Genomic DNA, 22566 nt, shown 5'->3' on the forward strand with positions numbered 1-22566 from the left:
TCTGCTGTAGCCTACCTCCCCTACCCCCGTTCAAAGCACAAGCACATATGAGAAATCAATGAACAACTAAAGAACCATAATGAAGAATCGATGTTTCTCATCCCTCTCCCTTCCTGTCTGTCTGTCCCTATCTGTCCCTCTCTCTGCTCTCTATCTCTGCCACAAAAGAAAAAAAAAAAGTTAAGTTTAAATCAATTGATGTATCGCTTAAAGCCTCCCAATAAATTTTTATTCATCATTAATTTTAAAATGTGCAGTCTTACTAAAGCTTGAACACACTTAAGCAAATTCAACACTGCAGAAGCAAACCTAAAACCCTATTAAGTAACCCAATAAAACATTTTAGACAAATGTATAAAACAATAGCATACAGCATATAAACAATCATGAACATTTTACACAAAAAAATCAGTATGAATAACGAAAATCTCGCCTGACCTGTGGTGGCGCAGTGGATAAAGCATCAACCTGGAAACGCTGAGGTTGCCGGTTCAAAACCCTGGGCTTGCCTGGTCAAGGCACATATGGGAGTTGATGCTTCCTGCTCCTCCCCCCTTCTCTCTCTCCCCTCTCTCTATAATGAATAAATAAAATCTTTAAAAAAAAATAATGAAAATCCCTGGAAAAAATTAGAGTCTAGAAATACTACAGAACTCCTTCAAAGTAAGCAAAACAAACAAACAAACAAAAAAGGCAGCCTAGAATGACTATATCATAACTGATTATGTCAAAGTACATCAACTGAAACCAAACAAGCAAAGGGAATCTCCCTTTAAAGACCTTTCTGTTACTGTCAAGTAGAGGAGTGAAGAGAAAGCAAGGACTAGGATAGACAATATAGACCTCCATAATGTATATGTATCTATTTCACTAATTTAGACAAAAGACATCTGTCAGCTACTTACATTACTGAAGCTTATGAATGACTAACGCAACTGCTAAAACGAATACAAATTTTTGTACAAAAGTGCAAAGGTCATCAATGCTATTCAGACTGGTGAAGTACTATTTGATGATCCCAAGTCTCAATGAATCTGAAAATGCAATCTTTAAAAATAAATGCCTTACTAAAACAACAACAAAAACGCCTTACTATCTTCACTCACACAGAATATTAAGTTCACAACATGGTATGGCAGAAAGTTGTATATCAACAGAACTCTATCAAATCCCAAGTATTTTAAAGCAGACAGTTTATGCACAAGTTACAAGAAACAATTTTGACTTAAGCTTTTTGAAAGTTATTTTAAAAAACCTGACAATATAGCAAAGCACAATTCTGAAACACTGAATTGACTAACAGGTGTTAATTTATAATTAATTTTCTCAAAGCTTGAGGAAGTGTCAAAATATACGCCTATTCTTATTTTAAGTTTAACTTTACCCACTTTGTGAATCAAATAAAAATTTATTAGTTCAAAATCAAACTGCAGAAATATATATTTCTAAGTTAATCCAAAATTCCTTCTTTAAACACATTTTCCTTACTAACTATTCACCACAGGCATAAATGACCTGTCAGCAAACAATACTGCTGATATTCTAAATATATGTAATCAATCTGAAGAACAGGTGCAGTACTTAGATGAATGCTTTTTTTCTTCTAAGCCTAAATTTGACCTGGAAAGGATTTTAAAATAAACACAAATACCTCAAAATGCTGAACAATCATTTAAAAAAGATGAAGCCATTCTGAAATCCAAGACATGAGCCCTTAAACTACTCACATCTTCCGTAAGTTAGGTAAAGCAGCCCATCCAAGTTTCACCTTAACAGGACAAGTCAAAGTTTAATTATGAAGGGTCCTGAGGATATTTAACTTTGCTTCATCTCTGTTAGTGAGACAAGAACATTTTACATTCAGCTAATATTAAATCTTTTCTCAGTAGTTTCACAAAGACAACACTATGATAGTCTGGTTTAGCTTTTTATGGGTTAGGAAGAAGGGACTGGAGGCGGGGGAGGCCCGGTTGAAGGGCCCCCTAAAAGAAACCATTACAGGGCGTTACATTGCGCTTCGCTTTATTGCACTTCACAGATGTGCGTTTTTTACAAATTGAAGGCAAGACTGTCCCCGGCAAAAATACTGCCACTCGCTTCATTACAGTGGTCTGGGACCGAGCCCACAATATCCCCAAGGTATGTCTTTATGGGAAAGCCTTGATGAGTCAGTCCCCAAAGTAAGAAAGAACTGAAGGGGAATCTAAGTGCATAAGGTAGCATCCCAAGTAAGAGGGTACTTCAAGTTGGCGGTAGAAAATGAAAACTTCACAAGCCAGCGGCAAGCCACTGTGCATGGTAGCAGCCCTGGAAAGTAGCGTGGCTGTCAAGGGGCAAGTGCGTACCAACTCCTGGGGAGGGGGTCAGACCTGCCAAATCGGAAAGGGGGGTGATCCGGAAAAAAAGGTGGTAAAAAGCCCATCCCAGTCCCTCTCCTTGGGCTCCCCATCTCAAGAGGCACAAACAGGAGCCAGCTCAGTGTTCAGCAGCCCCACACCGGACTCTCCCACAGAGCGGAGTGCAGCCCCAAGCCCGGGAGGCCCGGGCAGGCCGCCTCCAGAGGAGCCCCCGCAGACGCCATACTAAAAGCCAAAATGGCTGCCCCAAGGCAACCCGCACCGCGCCGCTAGTGAGGACTGGGAACACGCTTCTGCGGGAAAGGGGGAGGAGGACTCTCGGAAGAGCAGCGGCCAGGGCCAACGCTCCCCAAGCCGCACAGGTAGGTTCCTCCGGTCTTCCCCGGGCCGCGGGCTCCCCCTGAGGGAAGTCCCGTCCCCACCCCCCACCGGGAACCCCGCCGCGGCAGCCGTCCCGCACATCGACCCAGCGAGGTACCTGCAGTTCGGCCCGCTCCACTTCCCAGTGCGCCCGCTCCATCTCGAACCGAGCCCACTCGTGCTGGATGTAGTGCAGGATCCCCGGGATAGTGTACTGCTGTGGCCGGGACAGCTCGGGGCCTGCCGTGGGACCCGCTCCCTCGGCGGCAGGAGGACCCCCGCTCCCCGCTGCTCCATTCCCCCCTGGCGATAGGCTCATGTTCCCCCCAGGTCCCTGCTGCTGCCGTGGAGGGGCCGCCATCCCCGGGCCGCCACCACCGCCTCCGGCGAGCTCGTCCATTGTGTGTGGGGCCCCAGTCGGGGCGCAGGGCGAGACGCCGACAGCTGAAGGAAGGGCCGGGGAAGGTGGCCCCGCGCTGGCGGCGGGGCGGAGGCCGGCTGGGAGTGGGGCTGGGAGGGATGGTTGCTGTAAGCCTGCCGTGGGTCAGAGCAGGGAGCTGCCGGCCGCCGCCATTACAGTCCCTCCTCCATCTGCCTGTCTCACTCACTCACTTTAGGAAAAGGGGGGGCCCGGAGGGAGGGGGTTGGGGGGCAGGGTTGGGAAAGGGATGGGCGTAGGGCCATCGCTCCCGCGCAGCATGCCGGGAAAGAACGCCGCCACCGCCGCACGTCGAGTAACCAAATAGAGGCCGGCTTCATCCTGCGCAGGCGCACTGAGGACGCAGTCTGCTTGCGGTTCGAGTCGTCCTGGCCCCGCCCCTATACCCGCCCCCAGGCTCACTCTGGAAGTCCCACGGTGGACTCTGGGCTGGGGGCTACAGACTCCGATTTTCGGGATTCCTTAGTCAATTTCCCTCGTTCAGTCAGTCCCAGGCGCCGTTCCCCACTGGCCTGCCTTTGGAGTGCAGTTTTAACCTTGGCGGTCGCTGTGGCCGACCGCAGCCGGTCCCGGATTCCTGACGTTTCTTTTGCATTCCTTGCGTGTTTCAGGCAGTCCCAGAGGGTCGGGCCTCTTTGCCTGTCGCTCGCTCTTTCTCGGGTTCTTAGCACCAGTAATGTCAGTTCCCGGGCTTTAGGGACGTTGTCTTTTGGCAGATAGCCCAGATCCTTCCAGACGTAGTGAATGATTCCCCGTTAGCGTTTCGAGCCCCCGGCTTTGGTCCCAATTCTGTGCTCCCGGTCGCCCATCGCAGTTTGTTCCACTTGGCTTCCCTTCTTTCCTACGCTGGGGCGGGATGTGTTTGGGGCGGAGAGCAGGAGAGATTGTGTTGTTTCCTTGAGAAATGGGAGGTAATGAAAAAGTTTAGCTCTTGCGCAAACTCCATCACTAACTGCATGATGTTGCAGAAGTGAAGGGAACCAGGTGTCCTAAAGTTACTGTGGTGTTAAAAATGTATTAGGCTCAAAGCTCCTGAGGTGGTCCATTCTCTCCTAGTACAGTGTTAAAAAAAAAAGTTTAAACCTTTAGATAGTGGGTAGAAGGAGGAAGATAACTTTGAAGGAGACTGGAGACTAAAATTGAATGTTTAGAAGCATGGCTTACATGTATTTTATTCAGACCATAACCTTTTTATGGAAATAAAAAAAAATGAATCGTGAATACGACTTAGAATCCTAGATAAATGGCTAAAGATGTTTTCTTGGGTCATCAAATGTTGTTTTAGTGAATAAGGTGCATCCCCAAAATATACACATAAAAGACAAAGTTAATCTTTTAAGTATCACAGTGTGTTTTCTATGTGATTAGGGTGCCAGGAAACATCCTTAATGAACTAATAAATTTCTAAACGTTAATATAGCTAATAACCATTTGGGTGAAAAATAGACAAGCCCTGGCCTGATAGCTCAGTTGGCTGGAGCTGAGAAGCACAGAGGTTGCTGGTTCCATCCCTGATCAGGGCACATACAGGAACAGGTGGATGTTCCAGTCTCTCTCTGTCTCACTCTCCTTCCCTCTCTCTCTCTAAAATCAATAAAATAAACATTAAAAAATAGGATAGAAATAATATTTAACAACATAATAAGGAAAAGAGGCTTAGTAATTACAGCTTTGCAGGAAAATTGCTTATACAATTGATTGTATTAAAATTTTTTTTCTTCACTACTACAAATAAAAATTTCACTATGGGATATATACAACCACTCAGGGTGTGATTTCTTTTTCTTTTTTTTACATTTTTATAAGAGTTTATTTGAGCCAAGCTGACAACATATGCTGGGAGTAAGATCTCAAAGGCTCATCATACTCAGGGTATAATTTCAAAGAGATAAAGTGATACATCTTATTCTATCATATCTGCTCTCCTGTTAATTATAGTTTAATGGAAAGCAGATTGGACTTGTTACCCATGCTTCCCTGTGTTATTTATATATGAAATGAGGTCTTAGTTTACAGTACTATTATTATTTTTTTAAATGTATTGACTTTGGAGTATAGTAGTTGCTTCTTATATGTACCTTGAACTGGGCAAGTCCAGGGTTTCGAACCTGTAACCTCAGCATTCCAGGTCAACGCTTTATCCACTGCACCACCACAGATCAGGCTTTTCCTTTTCTTTTCTTTTTTTTTAACAAAAACAATCCCACAGCATTTATTGTCATCTGGTAATAACATGAGGATAATCAAAGCAACAGGAATAAATGTGTAAAAACAGTAATCCCAACAAAGAACACCTAAAAGACAACTAACTGTATTGCTATCCAACAATTTCTCGCTTCATTAGTCACTGCTAGTTGGAGAGACTTTGGAATAGAGTAATATCTCCTTTTAGCATGATCCGACCCAGCTGTTTTCTTGACTTTGTTTACAGTAAATATCTTTTGCATTGTCTAATACGAGATCCATGTACTTATCAAAACCAATGCTACAGCTCCCTATTCACGTATTCACTTGCTCATAAATCCTCACCTGAATCTGAGATCTATTTTGCAAGTATCTGAAGATGGGGTTGATGGGCTGCACTATCACCTTCTGCACTTGCTGGCCCTAGCCACAGTAAGCCATGGCAGAAGCTGACAAACACTAAGCCACATGCTACCTCAAAAGCACCATTTCTCCTTTTAACAATGACTAACATTCTACCAGTTTATAAGGCCCCCTGTTCCTTTTTGAAGGGCCTAAAGGTACACAAAAGTTCAGAAATCCCATGCTGCCCAAAGACCTATATACAACAAGAAACTTTTGTGAGAAAGTGTGATTGGCTTCCATGATGTCGGCATCAAAAGAAGCAGAACTTATATACTTATATTTCCCACCGGTACCTCAAAATCAAGTAAGGACTATGTTTATAATTGTTTTCTTCCTGTTCACTTTCAGAAAACCAAAAAACTCCTATTATCTACCTTATGAAGTGACACTACATCCGAACCTGAGGTCTGGCAGTCATTCCAGTACCTTTCTTTCACTCAGAGGCACATCCCATCTCTTTCACAGTAGCATCTTTCATATCTATTCCATTATCTTTATTCATGTCTTAGTTTAAGCCTTCCCACCTCTGTTCTTTCCCCTACCTCCCACTACCACCACTGATGCCTGAGTGACCTTCAAAAGGCAGATCTGATCCTGCCATTCTCTATTTAAAATCTTTCAGTCTGACAAGGCGGTGGCACAGTGGCTAGAGCGTCGGACTGGGATACAGAGGACCCAGGTTTGAGACCCTGATGTCGCCAGCTTGATCGCAGGCTCATCTGGCTTGAGCAAAGCTCACCAGCTTGGACCCAAGGTCGCTGGCTCAAGCAAGGGGTTGCTCAGTCTGCTGTAGCCCCACAGTCAAGGCACATATGAGAAAGCAATCAATGAACAACTAAGGTGTCGCAGCGGAAAACTGATGATTGATGCTTCTCATCTCTCTCCGTTCCTGTCTGTCTGTCCCTATCTATCCCTCTCTCTGACTCTCTCTCTGTTCCTGTAAAAAATTAAAAAAAAAAAATCTTTCAGTGATCGCCAGATTTAAAATAAAGCCCAAATTTTAGCACAGCATATAAAGGTCCTTCAAATTCTAAAGGCTCCTATCGCCTAATCCACCATCACACCATCATGGCACACCATTCTCTCCAGCTACATTGCACTGCTTTGGTTCCTCAAATGTGTAATGATGTTTCATTCCACAAGAATTTAACACACTCTGTGCCCCGGTGCCTTTCTTTACATTCTCCCTTCAAAACTCAGCTCAACTATTCCTCTAAGAAGCTTTCCAAATCTCTAAATTATTTAGAGACCCCATCCTCTGCCAGTTCTTGAGGGTCCACTGTGAACCAAGGAGACATAATCTCTGCCCTTATTGCCCTCATAGACTTTCCAGTCTGGTTTTTTGTTTTGTTTTTGTGGCAGAGACAGAGAGAGTCAGAGAGAGGGACAGATAGGGACAGACAGACAGGAAGGGAGAGAGATGATGAGAAACATCAATTCTTCGTTGCGGCTCCTTAGTTGTTCATTGATTGATTACTCATATGTGCCTTGACCGTGGGGCTACAGCAGACTGAGTGACCTCTTGCTTGAGCCAGATGAGCCTGCGCTCAAGCTGGCGACCTCGGGGTCTCGAACCTGGGTCCTCCACACCCCAGTCCGACGCTCTATCTACTGTGCCACTACCTGGTTAGGCTCTAGTCTGGTTTTAAGCAAACAACCACCCTGCCTTCCTGAATATCTATCCATATCTGTTTTAAAACTGTCTCTTTTAGGCCCTGGCCTAAAAGACCAGGTGTCTTGGTTGAAGCATCATCTCGATATGCGAAGGTTGCAGGTTCAATCCCCAATCAGAGCACATACAAGAGGCAACCAATGAGTGTGTGAATAAGTAGAGCAACAAATAGATGTTCCTCTCTCTTTCTCCCTTCCTTGAGCCCTAAAATCAATAAATTAAAACAAAACTGTCTCTGCCTGACTGGTGGTGGCACAATGGATAGAACATCGACTGGGGACACTGAAGTCCCAGGTTCGATACCCTAAGGGCACCGGCTTGACTCAGGCTCACCAGTTTGAGCTCAGGGTTGCTGGCTTGAGCGTGAGATGATAGATATGACCCCATAGGCATTGGCTTGAGCCCAAGGTCACTGGCTTACAGCCCAAGGTCATTGACTTGAGCAACGGGTCACTGGCTCAGCTGGAGCCTCTGGACAAGGCATGTATGAGAAAGCAAACAATGAACAACTAAAGTGCCACAACTACGAGCTGATGCTTCTCTCTCCCTCCCTCTCTTTCTCTCTCTTGCACTAAAAACAAAACAAACAAAAAAAACTGTCTCTTAACATTTCAACTGTACTCCCTATTTGAAGAATTCCTCTTGTCCACATCTACGTTCACTTACGTGTTTTTTTCAGGGACAGAGAGAGAGTCAGAGAGAGGGATAGACAGGGACAGACAGACAGGAATGGAGAGATGAGAAGCATCAATCATTAGTTTTTCCTTGCGCATTGCAACACTTGAGTTGTTCATTGATTGCCCTCTCATATGTGCCTTGACCGCAGGCCTTCAGCAAACCAAGTAAACCCTTGCTTGAGCCAGCAACCTTGGGTCGAAGCTGGTGAGCTTTTGCTCAAAGCAGATGAGCCCGCACTCAAGATGGTGGCCTCGGGGTCTCAAACCTGGGTCCTCGGCATCCCAGTCCGACGCTCTATCCACTGCGCCACCGCCTGGTCAGGCTCACTTATGTTTTTATTAATGTCAATGCAAGCCTTGGCTGTGTTTTTCCCAGATCATAGTCATTTATCTGCGGAGGGGCAGGACCCATGCCCCTCTTGTTCCTCCAGTGTCTGGGACAGTAAGATACCCAATAAATGTTTAAGTGACTTAAATTTAGACTAAATTAATATAAATATTTTTTCTTCCCCTCAATTATTTTTTATTCATTTTTGCTATCATTGTACCAGTTATCTCTTACAGTTCAATGACCACAACTGCCTCGAGTATTAAAAGTAAAGGACACTGCCTGACCAGGCGGTGGCGCAGTGGATAGAGCGTCGGACTGGGATACGGAGGACCCAGGTTCGAGACCCCAAGGCCGCCAGTTTGAGTGCAGGCTCATCTGCTTTGAGCAAAGCTCACCAGCTTGGACCCAAGGTTGCTGGCTCCAGCAAGGAGTTACTCGGTCTGCTGAAGGCCCACAGTCAAGGCACATATGAGAAAGTAATCAAAGGTGTCACAACGAAAAACTGATGATTGATACTTCTCATCTCTCTCTGTTCCTGTCTGTCTGTCCCTGTCTATCCCTCTCTCTGACTCTCTCTCTCTGTTTCTGTAAAAAAAAAAATAGAAAAAGGTAAAGGACACCAAAATTTTCTTCTCTGTTGAGAGAATGTTTTTTACACTATTGACTTTGTGCTTTGTGTTCATGACTCCTGAGGACATGCCTTAGTGAGCTCCTAGAATCTTGTCTAATGTAGGTAATGAGCTTTCCCAGGCATATTATCACCTACAACTCACCTAACTGGAACTCCCTCCCTATACTGTAGCTGAGTCATTTCCTCTCTTTAATGTCATCCTTGAAACTTCCTATTTGTTCTGTCCTTACTTCAGTGTGCTTATCCCTCCTCCACTCCCATTTAATCTCTCAGTTTCAGTATTATACTGATGAGCTTCACAAATGCCTATTTATATCTTTAATCAGTTTAGAATTTTAAGGTGTTTTTTTATTAGCTAATCTTAAAGACACCTGTGTGCATATTCTGTCTGATCAAAAAGGGACTTGTGCCTGACCAGGCGGTGGCACAGTGGATAAAGCGTCGGACTGGGATGCAGAGGACCAAGGTTCAAGACCCCGAGGTCGCCAGCTTGAGCGCAGGCTCATCTGGTTTGAGCAAAGCTCACCAGCATGGACCCAAGGTCGCTGGCTTGGGCAAGGGGTCACTCGGTCTGCTGAGGTCTTATGGTCAAGGCACATAATGAGAAAGCAATCAATGAACAACTAAGGTGTCGCAACGAAAAACTGATGATTGATGCTTCTCATCTCTCTCCATTCCCGTCTGTCTGTCCCTGTCTATCCTTCTCTCTGACGCTCTCTCTGTCTCTGTAAAAAAAAAAAAAGAAAAATAGAAAAGAAGGGACTTGTTATATATCATGTACATATATTATGTTAGCAGAAGTATATTAAAGTAGTCCAGGCTTTTAAGTAAGTTCAGAATGGTTAACACTCAAATGCCGTCTTTCCAATTGTTATAAAACCTGATGTACAAAGAGTTTTGACCTGCATTTGAGAACTATATAATGCCCTGTAATTACTTACCTGAACATCTCTCTATGTACCTGACATCCTTCCAACAAAGAGCTCAAACTGGTTTGCAAACACTTAATCTAGTCATCTTTTTGCATCATCTGAAAAAGTGGTGACAGTATTCTTACCTCCATGGGGAAGAGAGAAAGCTGAGATCAGAGCTCTGGGTCACTTCCACAGTCCCTTAGAACAGGGAGTGGTTTTCACTCTTACATCAGTAAGTGTGTATGTGTATTAAGAAACAAAAAATAAAGTCTCCCTTCACTATTCTGCCTCCTGTTGTCCTATCAATGGGCTCAATATTGCTGTCTCTGGTTCCCAAATTATGTGTACTTTTTCTTGTTTGATTTGTCTTTCTTTAATGTATTTTTTAATTGTTGACGTACAATATTATATATTAGTTTCAGGTGTACAGCACAGTGATTAGACATTTATACACCTTATACAGTGATCACCACATCATTTGTACTTTTGAAGTCCCTTTTAGGTAGTTTGAGGTGATTCAGTCACTTGGGGAAATTATGTAGTGTTTACATTTATAAATATAGGGAACAAATGAATATTAGAGCCCAGAGGAAGATCTTTGAGAAGAGCTGGCGTGTGTTCAAAAACCAAAGAAGCAAATTGTATAATGCAGATGGAACAGAAAAGGAGGAGTCAGCTTTGACCAGCACCATGGTTTGACCTGCCAAATGAGATCAAATATCCACTACTCATTACCGTAGTTGCCGGTGGCTAAGAAAATTGCAGAACTACATTGCAAGGCACTTGAACTGTTCAAATAATATATTGTGTGGTAAAGACAAGGGAAAATATCTTCACAGATTTTAGACAAACAGGCACCAAAACCTTTAGGAAACTTGGCATGCTATATAAAGTTCTAGTCCAAGTTCCTTCCTGAATTGTCTCCTGGGTACTGTGAGTCATAAAGCAGAAGGTTGCGATAATATTGTATAAAAGCTAACTCACATACATGTCAAAATTGAAGGAAATATAACAAATAACTGCCTGGGGCTGAATCCTGGACATTGGCTAAAAGTAAACGACTAGCTCTAGAAACATGAGAACCAAATGACTGGAAAATGTGACTGAATGGGAAATTGCCAAAACTTTCCTAGGTAATAATTTAAGAATCTTGGAAATGTGGTTTGTCTCCTGTTGGAGCAGCAAGTGTGACTGTTCAAAAGAATGATACCAGACATGGACACCTTTCTTGGGAAATCTGTATTTCAGTCAGTTTTCTCTTTGGAAATGTTTTAAATATGGTAAGAATTCACAAAAGCTTATTATTTTTATGACAACACATTTTTAAACAATGGTAACCTTTAGTTTTCTCTTCCTATTAGTAGACTAACCTAAGGTACATGACAATTCCCCCCCCCCCCAAATAAAAGATTGAAAAATTTTATTATTTTTTTGTATTTTTCGGAAGTGAGAATCAGGGAGGCAGAGAGACAACCTCCCACATGCACCCAACTGGGATCCACCTGGCATACCCACTAGGGGGCGATGCTCTGCCCATCTGGGCAGTTGCTCTATTGCAACCAGAGCCATTCTAGCACCTGAGGCGGAGGCCATGGAGCCATCCCCAGCGCCCGGGCCAACTTTGCTCCAATGGAGCCTTGGCTGTGGGAGGGGAAGGCAGAGAGAGAGAAAGAGAGAGAGAAAGAGAAGAGTGGGAAGGGTGGAGAAGCAGTTGGGCGCTTCCCCTGTGTGCCCTGGCTGGGAATTAAATCCCGGACTTCCACACACAGGGTTGACGTGCTACCACTGAACCAACTGGCCAGGGAGATTGAAGAATTTTTAAGAGCATTTTAAAATAATTCCATTATCCTTTGCTCCTTGTTTTATAGATTTTAATATAGTGATTCTGTATTTTAAATTGTGCATAGACTTTTAAAACTTTTAGTTTGAAATTTTTTGGTCATGCAAAAATAAAAAATGTCTGCATTAATAGGAATTATCAAGATTTTGCCATTTTTATTTCATCTGTCCCACTCCTTTTCTTTGAGAATTTTTTTGACTGACACAAAAGAATGTTTAACAAAAAGTTTGATATGAAATTGTAATAAAAATAAGATTTAAAAAAGTAAAAAAAAATGAGAAATATGCAGACTGCAAAAAAAAAATTGTATGTGGTCCATTTTTTATCTATTTATTTATTTATTTATTTATTTATTGTATTTTTCCGAAGTTGGAAACGGGGAGGCAGTCAGACAGACTTCCACATGCGCCAGACCAGGATCCACCCGGCACGCCCACCAGGGGGCGATGCTCTGCCTATCTGGGGCTTTGCTCCGCCGCAATCAGAGCCATTCTAGCGCCTGAGGCAGAGGCCACAGAGCCTTCCTCAGCGCCCGGGCAAACTTTGCTCCAATGGAGCCTTGGCTGCAGGAGGGGAAGAGAGAGACAGAGAGGAAGGAGAGGGGGAGGGGTGGAGAAGCAGATGGGTGCCTCTCCTGTGTGCCCTGGCTGGGAATCGAACCCGGGACTCCTGCACGCCAGGCCAACGCTCTACCAATGAGCCAACCGGCCAGGGCCTATTTATTTTTTTATTTAGACAGATTTAACAGGGTGACATTGGTCGACCAGAGTACATAGATTTAGAGAATACATCTCCACATCATTTGGACAGTCGATTATGGTGTATATCCATGACCCAAAGTCAAATCATCCTCTGTCACCCTATATTTTGTTTCTTTTTATGCCCCTCCCTCTCCCCCATCCCCCTCTTATCCCTCTCCTCCAGTAACCACTGCACTCTTTTCTATGTCTCTGAGTCTCAATTTTGTATCCTACCTATGTATGGAATCATATAGTTCTTAGCTTTTTCTGATTTACTTATTTCACTCAGTATAATGTTTTTAAGGTCCATCTATGTTGGCGTAAATGATACTATGTCATTGTTTCTTATGGCTGAGTAGTAAGTACTCCATTGTATATATGTACCACATCTTCTTTATCCAATCATCTATTGAAGGGCTTTTTGGTTGTTTCCATGTCTTGGCCACTGTGAACAATGCTGCAATGAACATGGGGCTGCATGTGTCTTTACATACCAGTGTTTCTGACTTTTGGGGGTATATACCCAGTAGAGGGATTGCTGGGTCATAAGGTAGTTATATTTTCAGTTTTTTGAGGAACCACCATACTTTCTTCCATAATAGTTGTACTACTTTATATTCCCACCAACAGTGAATGATGGTTTCTTTTTCTCCACAGCCTCTCCAGCATTTTTATTACCTGTCTTATTGGTAATATCTAATCTAACAGGTGTGAAGTGGTATCTCATTGTAGTTTTGATTTGCATTTCTCTAATAGCTAGTGAAGATGAGCATCTTTTCGTATATCTATTGGTGGCCCATTTTTTTTTTTTTTAATTTTTTTTAAATTTTTTAAATTTTATTTATTTATTTATTTATTATAGAGACAGAGAGTGAGTCAGAGAGAGGGATAGACAGGGACAGAGAGAGATGAGAAGCATCAATCATTAGTTTTTCATTTCGCATTGCAACACCTTAGTTGTTCATTGATTGCTTTCTCATATGTGCCTTGACTGCGGGCCTTCAGCAGACCGAATAACCCCTTGCTGGACCCAGCGACTCTTGAGTTCAAGCTGGTAGGCTTTTGCTCAAACCAGATGAACCCGCGCTCAAGCTGGCGACCTTGGGGTCTCGAACCTGGGTCCTCTGCATCCCAGTCCGACGCTCTATCCACTGCGCCACTGCCTGGTCAGGCTGGTGGCCCATTTTTACGTCATAGCAAAACAGGCCCTTTGGAGAGGAGGCATATGGAAGCAGTTGATTTTTCTGGTGAACACAGCCTTTGTTTATACTCATTCCAAGGCTTCTAACACGATGATGCTATTTCTTCAAATCACCACCATTCCAGTATTGTTCTTTTTTTGTGTGTGTGTGGTTTTTTTTATTTATTTTATTTTATTTTATTTTATTTTATTTTATTTATTCATTTCAGAGAAGAGAGAGAGAGAGAGAAAGAGAGAAGGTGGAGAGGAGCAGGAAGCATCAACTCCCATATGTGCCTTGACCAGGCAAGCCCAGGGTTTCAAACCAGCAACCTCAGCATTCCAGGTTAAGGCTTTATCCACTGCGCCATCACAGGTCAGGCTCCAGTATTGTTCTTTTGCCCACTATTTGCCATCATCCCACATTGATCTATCACAAGATTCAAAAGGGATCAAATTCTCACAGTATTTCTTGGACATGTCTGGCACCATTTAATTTCAATGATAACTTCTTGTCCATAAATTTTCAACTCTGGAGGGGAAGCTATGGTCCACCTACTTGATAAGTTCAAAGATAACTTGAAACAGAATTCGTGGCCTCCGTCGCAGGCCTCAGGAAAGTTTTAAAGTAAATCTCAGACATTATGTTATTATATTGGTATATGCTTCTCTAAGTATCTTTAATAGAGTAGGACCTTTTTTTCTTTTTAAATAAGTACCACAATACCACTATCACACCTATAAAAATAGTAATTCCTTTATACAGTCTAATACTCAGTCCATGTTCAGTTTCCTCTGATTATCTAAAAAGGGTGATTTTGTTTATTATTTTTTTTACAAAAAGAGTTGCCTGACCATGTGGTGGTGCAGTGGATAGAGCGTTGAACTGGGATGGGGAGGACCCAGGTTCGAAACCCCGAGGTCGCCAGCTTGAGCGCAGGCTCATCTGGTTTGAGGACAGCTCACCAGCTTGAGCCTGAAGTTGCTGGCTTGAGCAAGGAGTCACTCGGTCTGCTGTAGCCCCCAGTCAAGTCACATATGAGAAAGCAATCAATGAGCAACTAAGGTGCCGCAACGAAGAATTGATGCTTCTCATCTCTCTCCCTTCTTGTCTGTCTGTCCCTATCTATCCCTCTCTCTGTCTCTCTCTGTTTCTTTCACAAAAAAAGAGTTGATGACTTCAAATCAGGATCCAAACGAAATCTACAAATTTCATTTAGCTGACATATCTTTAGTTTTTATTATTATTATTATTATTATTATTACTATTGTTATTATTGGTTTTTACAGAGACAGAAAGAGGGAAGAAGAGAGAGAGAGAGAAGCATTCTTTTGTTCCACTTAGTTGTGTATTCATTGGTCACTTCCTATATGTGCGCTCAACAGGGATCCTGCCCCCAACCTTGATATTTCAGGACAACACACAAATGCCAGTGGTTTCCATCCTTTTTATGCTTGGGACCAGTGAAAATAGGAGAATTATTTTGGGGACTGATAAGGCAGAAATCACCCTGAGCATAAGCAAATTCAGTGAAGATCATTGGGTCTGTAATCTTCATACAACATCAGGGCGGTTAACTTTTTTGTGGACTAGCACAAAATTTGGCCCCACGGTTGAAAACACTGCTAACTGACTGAACTAACCGACCAAGGCTTTTTCATTCTTCTTCAATTTGCCTTCTTCTCACTCCTCATCATGATGCTATTTGTTGAAGAGACAAGGTTAATTTTTCCTGTAGAATTTCCCACATTTGGCTGATTGCATTTTTCTGGCATTATTTAGCATATTCCTTTCCCTTCCATATATTTTATTAACTAGAAGTTAGGTGTAGAGGCTAAGTTTGATACAGGTTTTAAGTTCTTTGGCAAAAATATCTCTCTGTTGGGGTTGCAGTGTACTTCCTGATGTATCATACCAGGCAGCACATAATGTCTAGTTGTCTAAATATTAGCAATGTATGAAACTTGATCACCTGATCTAGCTATTATCAGCCTTAGCTGCTAACTAGCTGTCAGCCTTAGCTGCTAACAAGCTGTCTTGTAATACATGTATTGTGTTGTGCCCTCAACAATTTCTTCCCGTGTGGGGTCTATCCTTCCATAAAAGAGGTTCTGCTGGGTGTTTCCAGCCCGTCAGGGCTGGAGCCAGAACTTTCGTTGCACTCAATGGCAAAAGGGACCCTGCCAGGCATCTCTCCGTTCCCACTGTAGTTTTTAAATTCACTCACGGGGTTCTCACTTCAAGGGTGGGAAGCTTTCTTTGGATGATGACTTGGTGATATCTGGGATATTTGGCTCTTTTTTGTTTGTTTGTTTTTGTTTTTGTTTTTTTGTATTTTTCTGAAGCTGAAAACGGGGAGGCAGTCAGACTCCCGCATGCGCCCGACCGGGATCCACCGGCACGCCCACCAGGGGGTGACGCTCTGCCCATCTGGGGTGTTGCTCTGTTGTGACCAGAGCCATTCTAGCGCCTGAGGCAGAGTCCACAGAGCCATCCTCAGCACCTGGGCCATCTTTGCTCCAATGGAGCCTTGGCTGCGGGAGAGGGAGAGACAGGAAGGAGAGGGGGAGGAGTAGAGAAGCAGATGGGTGCTTCTCCTGTGTGCCCTGGCCAGGAATTAAACCCGGGACTTCCGCATGCCAGGCCGACGCTCTACCACTGAGCCAACCAGCCAGGGCCAATTTGGCTTTTTTTTTTTTTTTTTTACAGAGACAGAGAGAGAGTCAGAGAGAGGGATAGACAGGGACAGACAGACAGGAATGGAGACAGATGAGAAGCATCAATCATTAGTTTTTCATTGCGTGGTGTAACACCTTAGTTGATCATTGATTGCTTTCTCCTATGTGCCTTGACCACGGGCCTTCAGCAGACCGAGTAACCCCTTGCTGGAGCCAGCGATCTTGGGTTCAAGCTGGTGGGCTTTTGCTCAAACCAGATGAGCCTGCGCTCAAGCTGGCGACCTCGGGGTCTCGAACCTGGGTCCTCTGCATCCCAGTCTGACACTCTATCCACTGCGCCAGCGCCTGGTCAAGCTATTTGGCTTTTTTGACCATTAGAATCCCACTTTTTCAAACCGTCTCTGTTAGCACAGTTGTGGTCACCCCCTTCTTGTTGCTAAGAGTAGTTTGATCCGACCCATTAGTGTTCTAGGTCACCGATTTTCAACCTTTTTCATCTTGTGTCACACATTGACTAACTACTAAAATTCTGCAGCACACCAAAAAATATGTTTTGCCAATCTGCCAAGAAAGTATGTATTAGTTTTATTTGTTCACACTAGACGGCTATTGTATTGGCTGTTGTCATATTTTTATTTGACAACCTAAGGGGAAAAGAGGTCGGTGCCTATGACTAAATAGTCAGGTAGTGCATGTTTTAAAAGTTCTTGAGACACACTAATGTGCCTCCCGCTGCAAATCGGTTGAAAATCACTGTTCCAGGAGATGCTTTTCACCTAGTTTTTTGGTAAAGATGTTGCCTGGAGAATTTTTCTTTTTCTATTCCCACCGTTTTCATGAGGGGATTCTGAGAGGTCACAAACTCTCTGCTGCCTTGCCTCTGCACACTCTCGGCATTTTAGAGTTTAAATTGCCAGCTATTTAACCTTAAGTTATTTATTATAGCCTTGCTGTTGAAGACTTTTTATTTGACCACTACTAAAGTAATTGTGACATTTTTGCTATTCAAAGATTGTGAGATATGAATGAGTGTAAGTTTAAGTAGGAATATCCTGTGGGCAGCAGTTAGGCAGGCTCTTGATCTCCCACTTACAATTTCAATGGGAGCTGTAACATGTTGCTCCACTTTATTGTGAAATTGAGAAAAGCAAAAAGGCTTCTAGCAAAGGGCAGCCAAGCAGGCCACCTGAAAGGCTCTGCATTTACCCTGACATCTGATCTGAGAGAGAATGATACTAAATTCAGATATGTGTCTGCACACTTGCCTTGGACATTTGCGGGGTATGTTTTATTTATTGGAACTAGAAAGGGACATTAGCTGAGCTCACTAAGAGAGCAAATCAGGCACAAGAATTATGGACGTTTAGGTCTAATCACAAATGTTAACACGCTGTGGCAAATATGGTGGTACGAGCTATACTGTCCTAAATTTTCACATTTTCTGATTGAGCCACTTCTGAAGCATTTTGGACTTCGTTGAGATCAACTAAAAGTAAATAATGTCTTAGAATTGCGCCTTTTGTAATATGGTCCAGAATCAAGACTGAAACTGCCAAAATATCCATATTAGCCAGTAAACGCTCTTGTATAGAGAGGGTCAGAGCGAGGTTTACGCTGTCGAATGGGCATCTGCGTTATTACAGCCATCACGGAATTACTGGAGCTCTGAAGCAAACCTGGAGACAAAGAGCAGTGGTCAGAGCAGAGCCAGAGCCGGGACAACAGGAACTGGGTCCTTCCGCCACCATTTCAGTGAGTGGCCTTTAGCAAGTGACTAAGTTTCACATCTGTAAAGTGGAGGAAAAAACAGCCTCTGGACTTAATGCATACAAATCAGGTGTTCAAAACAGCACCTAGTGGCCTGACCTGTGGTGGCGCAGTGGGTAAAGCATCGATCTGAAACACTGAGGTCATCAGTTTGAAACTCTGGGCTTGCCTGGTTAAGGCACATGTGGGAGTTGATGCTTCCTGCTCCTCCCCCTTTTCTCTCACCCTCCTCTTTCTCTTAAAATGAATAAATAAAATGAAAACAAAAACAGCACTTGGCTGTTTAGTAAGCACTCTGTGTTTTCTACTGTTCTTATCTCTCTTCATGAAGATGGTTTGTTGTGTCATATTCACACATACTGCAGAGTGAATAATACCTTCCAGTTTATAGCAGTGGAAGTCTTTCACAACCACCATCAAATATCAGGAGCATTAATTACTCACTTGAATTAGAGTTCGTGCGGCCATGTCACTAACAAAAAAGATAGATCCTGTTCGGTAAATAAACTGATCCCCAAACTGAGGGGGTTTTTTTTTGTGTATTTTTTCTGAAGCTGGAAACAGGGAGGCAGTCAAACAGACTCCCACATGCGTCTGACCGGGATCCACCTGGCACCCAAACTGAGGTTTAATAATGTAATTTTTATGTTTCATTGCTTCTTTCAGAGTGATGATCTGAAAAGAGAATTTGTCATTGGAACCATAATTTTCTAAGTGATATTTTCAGGCTTCAAAAAACATTAATGTATGTATGTGCCTGACCAGGTGGTGGTGCAGTGGATAGAGAGTCAGACTAGGATGCAGAGGACCCAGGTTCAAAACCCCAAAGTCACGGGCTTGAGCGCGGGCTTACCAGCTTGAGTGTGGGGTCGCTGGCTTGAGCGTGGAATCATAGACATGACCCCATGGTCGCTGGCTTGAGCCCAAGGTCGCTGGCTTGAGCAAGGGGTCACTTGCTCTGCTGTAGTGCCCCCCGCCCCCTATGAGGGCACATATGAGAAAGCAATCAATGAACAACTAGGAGCCACAACGAAGAACTGATGCTTCTCATCTCTCTCTCTTCCTGTCTGTCTGTCTGTCTCTCTCTCTGTCACAACAAAAACAAACAAACATTAATGTAGCTTTTAATAGTGCTTGATTTTTAACTCAGGATACACTTTAATTAGGAAGATCTTAAACAATACTTTTAATACATAGCTCTTCTTTCATAGTGTTATGTTCTTGCATGGTTTGCGGGGGGAGGATCACTCACTAGTAGGAAAGAAAAAGGAAAAAAGTATAAGAAAAACCTATCTTTGTATTTCATAGTTTTTATGGCAAATCAGATGTCCAAGAAGAATTAACAAAATCTAAGTTAAGAAATATGCAAGTTAGGAATATGGAAGGCAGTGGCATGGTGGATAGTTTGTTGACCTGTGATGCTGAGGACTCAGGTTCAAAACCCCAAGGTCACCAGCTTGAGTACAGGCTCATCCGGCTTGAGCATGGGGTGACTGGTTTGAGTGTGGGATCATAGACATGACCCCATGGTCTCTGGCTTGAGCCTGTAGGTCACTGGCTTAAGCAAGGAGTTGCTGCCTCGACTGGAGCCCCTTGGTCAAGGCACATATGAGAAAGCAATGAACAACTAAGGAACCGCAACGACAAATTGATGCTTCTCATCTCTCTCCTTTCTTGTCTGTCCATGTCGCTCTCTCTCTCTTTCTCTCTTTCTCTCTCTCTATGTTTCTCACTTAAAAAAAAAAAAAAGAAAAAAGTAATATGGAAGTTCAACTCATCAGAATCCAGGCCCTGGATGCTTAAAGCAACATCCCCATAGGCCAAGGTTGCAGGTTTAATCCTGGTCAGGGCCCATACATGAATCAACCGATGAAATGCATAAATAGGTGGAACAACAAATTGGATGTTTTTCTGTCTCCCTCTCCCTCTCTCCCTCTCTCCCTCTCTTCCTCTCTCTCTCTCTAAAATCAATCAATCAATAAGAAGTTATCTATAAAAAATGAATCCAGAACATCTGGTTTGATGTGTGTTTTTAATTTGAGGGGGAAACTTGATTCACCTTTTTATAGGAACAGGAAGTATTATATAGTACAGTAATCCTGGTTCTCTGCTGGAGTCCTCCTTATTGACACATAACATCACAACATCAAATCCTGGAGGAGTCCAGCCAGGAGATTTCTAAATGTTTGATAGCTATTGCTTCTTTAAAACTAAAATACTGGGTATCATTTTAATCCAGAAATTTAATGAAGATTTTAGTCATTAAGCACAAATATTTAATTTGTGTGGCTAATTTTAACTGAACAATTTAGAATAAAATTACCCACACAGGGCTGTTTCTTTTCGATTTGTCCCCAATGCCCACATTGTGTCAGAGTAAAAATTTAGTTCCCTATTTTAAATTTCAAAATAAATTATTTGATACTAAAACCAAATAAAAAATAAAAATTAAAAAAATTGTTTCCATTGATGAGAGAGAAGCATCAACTCAACTGTTCCACTTAGTTGTGCATTCATTGGCTGCTTTTTTTTTTTTTCTGAAGTGAGAAGCAGGAAGGCAGAGAGACTCCCACATGCACACAACCAGGACCCACGTGGCATGCTCACTAGGGGGCAGTGCTTTGCCCATCTGGGGCGTTGCTTCATTGCAACCAGAGCCATTCTAGCACCTGAGCCAGAGTCCATGGAGCCATCCTCAGTGCCCGGGCCAACTTTTTTTGGTCCAGTGGAGCCTTTGTTGTGGGAGGGGAAGTGAGAAAGGAGAGGGGGAAAGGTAGAGAAGCAGATGGGCGCTTCTTCTGTGTGCTTTTGCCAGGAATCGAACCCTGGACTTCAACACGCCAGGCCAATGCTCTACCACTGAGCCAACTGGCCAGGGCTCATTGGCTGCTTCTTATATGTGCCCTGACTGAGGATGAAACCCGCAACCTTGGCATGCTCCAGGAGAACACTCTATCCACTGAGTCACCCAGCCAGGGACAAAGGAAGATAGTTTTTGGAAAAAAATTTTATTTGATTCTGAAAAATAAATGGCATCTCCATTGTGTTTGGAAGGTTGAGTCCAGTTGCTTGCCCATAAGCAGCTTTTCTCTCATCAGAAGAGTAGAAAGTGAGAAATCAACAAGAACAGGCTCGTGTGAACCCAGCCGTTAATGGTTTATAACTTTAAACTGCACTTCCCGCCGCCACCAGATCTGATACTTAATAGTTCTCTGGCAAATGACTGGTGGACAGTCTATTCTCAATCCCTCCACCCCCCCACTCTACACACACACAGATGACTAATGAATAAAAAGAAAACAAGTACTTTCAAGTAGAAAATGTAATGGTTTATTTATAGTGTATAAATTCTTCATTCTCAGTTTTTAAAATATTATTTTTCTCCTGCCTTAATTATGTTTCTGTAAAGACTTTAATAAAGATTTTATTTATTCATTATAGAGAGGGGAGAGAGAGAGAGAGAGAAGGAGGGGGGAGCAGAAAGCATCAACTCCCATATGTGCCTTGACCAGGCAAGCCCAGGGTTTTGAACCGGCAACCTCAGCATTTCCAGGTTGACACTTTATCCACTGTGCCACCACAGGTCAGGCTCTGTAAAGACTTTAAAAATTCTTTCATTCGCCTGACCAGGCGGTGGCGCAGTGGATAGAGCCTCTGACTGGGATGCGGAGGACCCAGGTTCGAGACCCCAAGGTCGCCAGCTTGAGCGCGGGCTCATCTGGCTTGAGAAAAAAAAAAAAAGAAAAGCTCACCAGCTTGGATCCAAGGTTGCTTGCTTGTGCAAGGGGTTACTCAGTCTGCTGAAAGCCCACGGTCAAGGCACATATGAGAAAGCAATCAATGAACAACTAAGGTTTCACAATGAAAAACTGATAATTGATGCTTCTCATCTCTCTCCATTCCTGTTTGTCTGTCCCTGTCTATCTCTCTCTCTAACTCTCTCTGTGTCTCTGTAAAAAAAAAAAAATTAATAAAAATAAATTAATTAATTAAAAAAAATTCTTTCATTCACCTCCCTAATTTAGGATAGAAAGTCTGATACTTGAACATCTCCAAAAATACATTATCTACCCTTTTCAGTAAAACTTCCAGCTTGCCTCTGCTTTATTTATTTATGTTTTAAAGTTACAAATAACCATACTTATTCAGACTTAAATTGTGTTTTAGACCAGAATTTAATGAGGCTTTTTAATAAACTGACCAATATGGCTTTAGATCAAGATCAGTGAGAGATACTGTATGTGTAGGTTCAGAAATTTTTCAGTTATTCTATAAGAAAAACGGTAGCCCAAACCACTAAGATTTATTCTCAAAGTGTTTTCCTAATTTTTCTGCAGAACTGATAACTTCAAGATTTCCACAAGTATTGAATTTGGTTGGAATTTAACAT

The 22566-nt window shown here is 42.9% G+C and overlaps 2 protein-coding genes, 1 non-coding gene and 2 pseudogenes across 3 annotated transcripts in view; 2 read left to right on the top strand and 3 right to left on the bottom strand.

Moving 5' to 3' along the window:
- Nucleotides 1-3342, bottom strand: part of STRN3 (striatin 3) — a 114927-nt gene extending 111585 nt beyond the window's left edge. Inside the window, exon 1 of the mRNA XM_066341679.1 lies at nt 2836-3342. Within this exon, the coding sequence (XP_066197776.1) occupies nt 2836-3117 (282 nt within the window). The 5' untranslated portion in view covers nt 3118-3342. The remainder of the gene's footprint in view (nt 1-2835) is intronic.
- Nucleotides 2070-22566, top strand: part of AP4S1 (adaptor related protein complex 4 subunit sigma 1) — a 57081-nt gene continuing 36584 nt past the window's right edge. Inside the window, exons 1-2 of the mRNA XM_066341680.1 lie at nt 2070-2139; nt 2513-2719. The gene's annotated coding sequence lies outside the window, so the exon portion shown is untranslated. The remainder of the gene's footprint in view (nt 2140-2512; nt 2720-22566) is intronic.
- Nucleotides 4090-4219, top strand: LOC136377878 (small nucleolar RNA SNORA66). The gene has a single exon (XR_010746493.1). It is a non-coding gene; the product is annotated as a small nucleolar RNA SNORA66 (small nucleolar RNA).
- Nucleotides 5507-5781, bottom strand: LOC136376742 (small nuclear ribonucleoprotein E-like; annotated as a pseudogene).
- Nucleotides 13821-14250, bottom strand: LOC136377141 (small nuclear ribonucleoprotein G pseudogene; annotated as a pseudogene).

This window comes from Saccopteryx leptura, chromosome 6 (assembly GCF_036850995.1).
Source record: "Saccopteryx leptura isolate mSacLep1 chromosome 6, mSacLep1_pri_phased_curated, whole genome shotgun sequence".
Classification (NCBI taxonomy): domain Eukaryota; kingdom Metazoa; phylum Chordata; class Mammalia; order Chiroptera; family Emballonuridae; genus Saccopteryx; species Saccopteryx leptura.